Source organism: Oryza glaberrima, chromosome 1 (genome assembly GCF_000147395.1).
Source record: "Oryza glaberrima chromosome 1, OglaRS2, whole genome shotgun sequence".
NCBI lineage: Eukaryota > Viridiplantae > Streptophyta > Magnoliopsida > Poales > Poaceae > Oryza > Oryza glaberrima.
Genome location: NC_068326.1, coordinates 17,249,368 through 17,258,036, shown reverse-complemented (window position 1 = coordinate 17,258,036; position 8,669 = coordinate 17,249,368). Strand labels below are relative to the sequence as shown.

At 40.2% G+C, this 8,669-nt stretch overlaps 1 protein-coding gene across 1 annotated transcript; it reads right to left on the bottom strand.

Annotated features, from left to right (window-relative positions):
* Window positions 1-857: 857 nt before the first annotated feature.
* LOC127784037 (uncharacterized) lies at window positions 858-7,718 on the bottom strand. The gene is made up of 9 exons (XM_052311219.1): window positions 7,467-7,718; window positions 6,038-6,211; window positions 4,682-5,087; window positions 4,268-4,524; window positions 3,684-3,752; window positions 3,551-3,607; window positions 2,649-2,701; window positions 2,496-2,571; window positions 858-2,365 (listed from the first exon to the last, which is right to left on the bottom strand). Exons 1-9 carry the CDS (start codon window positions 7,508-7,510, stop codon window positions 1,285-1,287), a joined length of 2,217 nt encoding a protein of 738 aa, XP_052167179.1. The 5' UTR covers window positions 7,511-7,718; the 3' UTR covers window positions 858-1,284.
* Between the last annotated feature and the right edge of the window lie 951 nt (window positions 7,719-8,669).

The following is an 8,669-nucleotide window of genomic DNA, read 5'->3' as shown; positions in this document are numbered from 1 at the left end:
GGCTTCAGTATAGACACTAAAGTAAATATTAAGTCTATTTCTTGCCGTAGGCTTTCTACCAATTCTAGAAAATCTTTTAAACGATGACCATTTACTTTAAAACTGTTACCTACTTACCTTCGTCATCCTGAGCGTAATCGCTCCATGCGATGAAGTGTCGATGATGGTATATGGTCACAGCCGCTTGCTTCGTAGTTTCCCATGCCCCAAAAATTCTTGTAAAATGTTAATATTACAGAGCAAATCAGGAGGTTTAAGATCCTGCAGGAATTAATCCTCAATTTTTTTAATGTATAGTTAATAATATTTCCCTCTTTTTTTCTACAAAGCTATATAATTCTAAATATTTATAGTTGAATGATTGATCTATATCACAAACTGTTTTCGCTTGAAGCTATAGCATCTTATTATCTCTCTTCTCCCAAGAAGCCATGAAAGCCATATTTTCTCAATACTCTCTCTTCTCTTGTAAAAATAGATTAAGTTATAAGAAAGATAGAGTACGTTACAAAAATGCTATGAAGTTGTTCAATTGAACGATATTAAGTCCAGCAGTTCAAAACTCCAAATCAATCTCATCAATCCAACAGAGCCTTTATGTAACTCAGTTTATGCAATTTCCCAGTGACTAATACTAAGTAATTACTCCCTCCGTCCCATAATACAAGGAATTTTGTCCCATAATACAAGGGATGGATTTTGAGTTTTTCTCGTAGTGTTTGACCGCTCGTCTTATTAAAAAAATTATACAAATATAAAAAACGAAAAGTTGTGCTTAAAGTACTTTGGGTAATGAAGTAAGTAAAATAAATAAATAATAATTCCAAATTTTTTTAATAAGACGAGTGGTCAAACAGTGCAAGCCAAAACTCAAAATCCCTTATATTATGGGGACGGAGGGAGTACCCAGCAAGCTTACAAATGACTGCTAAGAAACTTGCATTTCGATCACCTCTTCACAGGAAGAGCAAAAACAAAACGCGAACACACGAAAGCACGCGTTAAGTGCAACAATCTACATCCTTAACACCGGTAGCTTCTCCCTGTCAGTTCTTGATATATATGAACAACACTATAGCCACTATTCATGTATTACATATACTTGTCTTGTTCTCCTACAGGGATACATAAAAAACAATCCCCATCAACACAACTACTGCTAGAAAGAACTGGGCTCTATCCATCCTCACATCTTCTACATGGTGCAGAAGGTATATGCCAGAGGAAGCACGTGTTCTATTCACAAACTAACAACAAATGCTCAGCAGATTCCACATTATCACATCACGCAGCATGCACATGCCCATTTTGCTCATCTGTAACCACATTATCTATGCCATTGTGCTCCTTGCTGTCAGAGTCATTCTCAATTTCTGACTGAGCTTTCTTCAGCTTTCTAAGGCGGACACTGGTCTGCTTGATGCGGCCTTTACCTGGGTCAGACACTAAGAGCAGGCGTGACATAACATAGGACAAAAGCTCCTCCCTGTGGGAGAATGTGAAATCCAAGTGAGCGTACTCGAATTCATTGTAGGAAACCTCTACACCAGCCTTGCGCATCAACTTGTAGTGCTTCTTTACCATGGATGGTGAGATAACTCTGTCTCTTTGCCCAGCAACTAAATCTACCGGGATGCCAATCAGACCATAATGAGCTCCCAGGTCCAAGGGTTCTGGTGTTCCATATGCTTCCATATTTGCTACTGGACTTCCATAGTCATACATTTGGAACCTTTTTGCCCTCTTTATTTGTGCAAGGTGAAGTGCGACATGGAATGATACACCAGGCATGTCATCCATGTTGTAATGTGGCAACCCGAGCACTCCCACCCAATTTGAACTGTCACCGCCAACTACATAGCCCATAAGAGTTTGGACAAGGCCGCCCAAAGCTGGATAGTTGTTGAAATCCCTGGCCAATTTGTTCAGTAGCATCCGGAAGAAACGTGTTGGTATGTAAAGGCCAGGTATAAATGGAGCTAGTACTGGTCCAACAAACAAAATGAGCTTTTCTACCATGCTGAACACCACATTAGAATCCTCATGAAAGCCAGCAGGAGATAGCAAGACCAATCTTGATAACCTGTGGGGCTTCTGCGCAATCCTTGATGTCACCACATACATTAACATCACCGCACCACCCAAGCTGTGGCAGACAGCACAAAGCTTGTATGGTTGATTGTCTCTTTCATCGTCCTGTGAAGCCTGCACTTCAAAATTTTTTATCTTATCGTTTTGATCTTCTGTTTCCTCACTTATGTGAGGTCTACTTTTGCCAAGTTCTGAAATTTTAATCTTGTGAATTTCTTCAACAATTGCTGGCATATCTTTGGTTCCATGTTCATTAACAGAATATTTCCAGTACCTAGAATGGATTGACAATAACAAATAAGACATGAAAAAAAATACAGAGACCAAAATGACATAACCTACAATAGATTTCCTGCATGCAGTAAAAAACCTGATATGCTTTGCAGTATTACTGCATTACTTACTTGTAGGAAGAAATATTTTTATCAACATGCTCCCTGGAGACTAAACCACGCAGATTTCCAAGAAAAACATCATAACCTGCATTCACCCATAAAGAATTTTTAGCATTTACTCCATACATCTGCAGTATATTATATCCAGTTTTAAATACTGACCTTGATCATATGCCGCAAATGCAGGTGAGCCAACAACACCGTTCGATACCCAACTGCAGGAGAAACGACATGGAATCAGGGGAAACCAAACTGTATGCTTCAGATAAACTACATAGAAACTGGATAGACACAAAACTATTTGAAGTTTATTTGACTAACCACTAATGCATATTTTCATTTTACTGAAAAACATTAACAGTACGATCTTCAACAACACAGTAACATAGTGTGCTCATACTTTTGTATGCGTGAATTGATCATTCGATTATAAACAAATGTTAGCGCTTTGATGTCAAAGTTCTTTAAGGAACTAACATAACTGCAGAAACAGATTCTCACAGAGTGGATATTGTGACATTCAGCTTACGACATTATCAGTCAGGAGCAACTACATTATAAATCCCAAGTCTGATATGATGATCAATAGCAAGATTGTGGATCATCGAATTTTAATATTTTATGGTCTGCTGAGTCATTAGTAATTTAGTATAAAAGCGAACAGCAAAGGCAGCATCTGAAATTTTTCTAGAATAGCATCAACTTCAATATCAAAACCTACTATACCAGCTCATATTTCTCAATATCAACTATTCATTACTGGAGTAAAAAGCCATCACCTTATCGCATCAACTACAGTCAGGGTCCAATTCGCATACAAATCATATTATCCAACTGGTCAAGGACAAGCTAACTCAGGGCAACCTCTTTCCTATCAATTGGCTTGTTTTTACAGTCTATTAAGTGGGAAGGTAATGCCAATATAAATACATAAATAGAGAAAAAAGGAGCAACAGATCAAACGGCATACAACTAACAAATTAAAATACATTTATAAAGAACCAACACCAAACATGTAAGAAATTAGAAATGCCATCATGACTAAGCATTTGATTGTGACTCACCCCATTGATGAGTCCAGTATTCCATGTTGCAGCAATACCACCTTCTGTGAATCACGCCTAAAAATTGGATGCTTCATATCTCAATCTTCGTACCACAACTGTTGAGATAACATGCAATAATTCTAATTCGTACCTTGGAATTCTCTCCAGCAGTAGGACATATCCATCTGAAGTAACAACTTTTATAGCCTCAAAAGGGTACCTGAAAAAGATGTGATGAGATTAACAATTTGACAATGAACACTGATGCAAAAGGATTTAATGCAAAATAAACCAAACTGACTGAACAGAAAATAGAGATCGTACAAGACTCTGGATTCATAAACAATTATAGAAATTTGCACATTAACCAAAACATGGTCCAGATTCATTTGACACGAGAAAAATTACGCACTTGACTGATAAAACCTAAAAAACAATGGGTAACACATCTTGAAATTCAAGCATAGCTCAAGCCTCAAGGATAACTAGATCTATTAGAATAACACCAGCGCAAGCCCTTAGCAACAATTTGACACAAAGCAAATATAACGAAAAGCAGAAAATCACTGGAAAGGACATACCCACAAATTTGTGGCAAATGCAACTGAGTAAACAGTACTAAAACACCTTAAAATGCTAAAAATGCTCATTCAGGATGCATCCATTAAGTTTGAACAATATACATGTTTACGATTCTATTACTAAACCATACTAACATATAGGTCGATCACCTACCCAAGCTCAGTGATAACATCTTCACATGTCCGAGAATCCGTGTTCAAAGGATGGCGATATATAGTCTTCCTTTCAGTTGGGGCTGGATTGTCACTGCCAACATTAGCTGTTGGTACATCAACAACAGGGCTACTGCTGCCATGAATCCAGCAAAATAATTTCTTCCACACCTCAGAAGGAGAAAGAACAAAATGCGCGCCTTTATGAACAATGTCAAACACTGATTCGATGAAAATCTCAATTGCAAGATGAAGGTCCTAAATTTGAAAGAAAAAAAAAAGAGATCAGGATGTGACTAAGTGGACATAGAAACCACTAAATGAATTTCTTCAGGGAAATAGGTTAAACAATAATCACAACTTTTTCATGCCATAAGATAGACAAACTAAGGGTCCACTTTTATAAAAGTAGTACCTCAACAACTCCACGCCTCCTGTCAGTCGTTCGTTGGAGAACTTGATCCTTAATGTGAAGCCCTCTCCTAGAACGGAAGTTCCTAGAAATATGGGGACTTTCTGGGGGTTTATTAGATGTCTGCATGATCCGAAATTTGATAGCGTTGAACAGAATCACCAGCAAAGAGACAAGAAATCTGACAGGCCAAAGAATCCATGAAATTGCATATCTAATAGGTCTTCTCAAGCGGCGATCACGCCTACTGAAACTGCTTGTATGTGATAATCGTGAACTTTGGGACAATGGAGATGAAGGACATATAAAATCTTCGTTTTCATCATCCCCAGGGATTGAATCAGTAACTGATTCACCATCAGAATCGACAGAGAGTTCATGAATAAACTCATTGAACGATGAAACCCCACTGATATCAGAACAAGTAAGTGTAGTCATCAGAAAGAGAGAGAGAAAAATTTTCATCACAGAAATAGATGTGGAATCTGTTACATTAACCATACATAAGTCATAATATTAATAATACAAAACAAAACTTCATAAAGCTAAAATGGTAGGCGTAAGATCTCATGCAGGTGAAAATAATCTGGTCCATATTGTTCAGTCATTACATATTATGGTACAAATTTTATTCAAAATTCTAAAGACCCATTGGTACTTATCACATTTTTCCAGCAAACAAAGAGAAGCTTTCATTGGGCAGAGCCCCTCCTAAGCATACATTGGCACAAACCAAATGCAAAATGGCAAGCAGCACATACAGAAATTCAAGATTATTGAATTCACTTCATGTTAATGATCACTCACTATCTTGTCCTCCTCGGTTACAATAGAACATTCCTTAACCATGCCAAAAAGCTACTCCCTCCATTCCATAATATAAGGCACAACCACTTTTTGAAGATGCTCCATAATATAAGGCATGCATGCATATAGGCAATTAACTATGACCCCTTCTCCATTAAATTATTACTTTTTTAAATCCTCCACTCTCATATTCTCTGATTCTATTGGATGCATGCATTGTATTTATTAGGATGATCCAAACTACAAGATGATAATAATTATTTTCTTGGTCTTTGGGTTAGGGGTGGTTATGCCTTATATTTTGGAATGGAGGGAGTATTAAATAGGCCTACAAATGCACGACTGAGAAATTGCTTTGTAGAAAAAGCTATGAAGGTTTTGCAGGGACAAAAATAAACTGCGTGGATTTGTTGCTTGTAGATGGGGAAAAAAATAGTGAGTTACCAACTTGTGTCCAAAACCACAGAGAAAAAAATGGCAGGAGACAGGAGTGCAATTAATATCACAAGTTGTAAATATCTAGCATAATTAAGTCAATGAAAATAAGATAACCTTTCCATCCAACGAGGAAGACGTGGGCCACGGAATGATGGTCTAAGTTCCCAGCCACTGATGCCTTCTAACATGTTGGCCTTCCCTGGTAATAGAGTCAACAGGAGTGCCGATATTCCATTTATCAACCTTGCAATATTGTTCAGTGATTCATATGTGAATGTCTTCACAGATCTGGCCAAACAAATGCAAGAATTCAATAGTGCATCTCATTCATACAGAAAGGCTAAAATAAGAGCAACTTAACTGGCATCTTATAAACTTCACAGTAGAGATAGCATGCATGGTTTTTGTTTTTTTATTGAAGCATGAAAACTATCCATAAACAAGTACAAGCAAGTAAACCCCAGACCACAAATGCACTTAGCAAAGACATAAATACTACATTGAAAAAAGAACAACTTAGAAAGCCTGGGACACTCATAGACAAAATGTCAGAAATTTGCATTCTAAGGTACAAGTCAGCAATCAGCCCATATTTGTCCAAGGCTTTCAGCTCTTGGAATCATCTACAAAGAAAGATTAAAAAAAAGCAAGGCCAGAACTGGTCTTTATGGTTCAAATTCCACATCCATACTTATGTGTGAGACCAAGAAGAGGTTAACAAACAGAATAGCAGCCAACGATGGGGCAAAGCGGTGTTGAGTAGGAAGTTCACACTTAACGACGGTGTCAAGCGAAATGGCCCCATGTCATTGAGATCATTATTCACTGAAATCTCAGTGATCTTAGGCCCTGTTCTTTTTCAGCTACTTCATCAAGTTATACGGTGGATTATTTGCTCCATGTCTCTAAAAATACCTTTTATTTTCAAAAGAAACTTTCTTCTAATGCATTCTTACACCACTTGTTGACGGTACTTATTAAGTTTATTTCTAAAAATATTTAATTTATCCCTACAATCAAGTACATAATCCGTTTAATAATCTGTTTCAAACTAGGACCTTTGTGCAGCCGGCATAATTACTGATTCACAATTCTGCACGCAAGGTATCATGGTACTGCTGCTAAAAAATTAGTGCTTAGCCAAATACCCATGCCATATTTTTCTATCCACCCCTTACCCTCCCCTCCCTCCTCTCGGCATCTCCTCATTTAACATTTTGACATTGAACCTAATCCAACAAATTCTCGTTTCATGGCCATTCTGGAGAGATGAATGAGCTATAAAAATCCCCGACATCTAACCTCAGCGCTCAATCCAAAATCCCTAGCCTGAAATCCTACCCTATCGAGGCACCGACCACTCCCCCCCAACGCGCCACCCCCACCCATAACCCATGACCCACCTCGGCTCGCCGATCCTCCGCACCCTAATCAACCATTCATCAAAACACCCGCAAACAAAACGAAGTAAGCAAGCCCCCCACCGCGGGGAGGTAGGGATCGAGGAGAGAGAGAGGGGGGGCGGATGGGTGTGTATGCTCACTCCTTGATGACGGCGATGACGTTGTCGACGAACTCCTGCAGCATTATCGCCCGCCGATTCGCGCACGGGAGCCGCGGATTCGGGGCGCCACGGCGTCTTCTGGAAGCTTCGGCGAAGCGCGAGGGCGAGGGCGAGGGCGAGGCGCGGAAGGCTGAAGAAATCCGGAGGAGGGAAGGCGACGATGGCGCACAGCAAACGGAGACGGAGACGGAGACGCCAAAGGAAGGGCTTGGGCGGTTTGGCCCCCATCTATTTCCGTAGCCGCATCGTGTGGAAAGGAAAAATTAAAGGGGGGAATAACCTGGTCCGCGGAATACACCGGCCGCGTGGATGTGAGCATGACATGTGGGCCATGCTGGGAGATCATGGCCCACGTGCCGGGTGTCTCATCGGGTCTTGTTGCGTGACGTGGAAGGTTAGTTTATCCCGCGGAGCACTGTTCGACCCCCTGTATGCTACGGCAAAGGGTAGGCTTTGATTGGGATAGCTTTGTGACCGACAGGTGGGTCCAGGAACTCTGTGGGCTCAAATGTCAGGCAGGCGATCTCATCTGGGTTAGCCGCAGCGGGGTGTGTTTTCTTTTTATACTTTTCTTTCTTTTTTTAGGAGCATATAAAAGGTTTCGTGCGGAGCGAAGCGTGGGATAATGCCGTGGTGGTGACGTGTCGCCGTCTGTTGTTTCTCTACCATGCGTGCGAACACGTGCCGATGTCTTGGAGCGGTCTCTGTTTGAGGTTAGGCCCGGCTCTTGCTATGACATCATTCATCATCATCAATCATTTTTCTCAATTTCTAATTTTTTTTAAACTCCTAAACCTTTGTGTTACATAATGGATTTTCATTAATCCGGCCTCTATATTCACGAAGGATATACACAACTAAAAAGATACAAAAGCCCTTAGATTCAAACCTCATCAAAGAGAACATTCAACCAAAAAGAAAAACCTACGACCTCGGCACATTCTTGCTTCCCGACATCTTCTCCTGAAACAGTCAAAATCGACGAGTGGAAGTTGTTTGGTCATCACTGCCCCTAGTGCGTTGTTGCTGCGAAAGTCCACCGGTGCCATTTTCATCCGCTTCAAAGTGAACCGATGCCACACGCCGCCGGGTAGCCCATCTTCATCCGTCTTCGTATAGTCAGAACTAGTTGACCAGACGGGAGCTGAAAGGATCTGCTTCCGCTTCGCCGTATTCCTAAGC

Coding starts and splice junctions, on each gene's coding strand:
- LOC127784037 (XM_052311219.1), bottom strand. CDS start 7,510: ATGCTGCAGGAGTTCGTCGACAACGTCATCGCCGTCATCAAGGA. Junction 3,753..4,267: donor GATGTTATCACTGAGCTTGG/GTAGGTGATCGA, acceptor CATCTTTTTCAG/GTACCCTTTTGAGGCTATAA. Junction 3,608..3,683: donor CTGCTGGAGAGAATTCCAAG/GTACGAATTAGA, acceptor TCCAATTTTTAG/GCGTGATTCACAGAAGGTGG.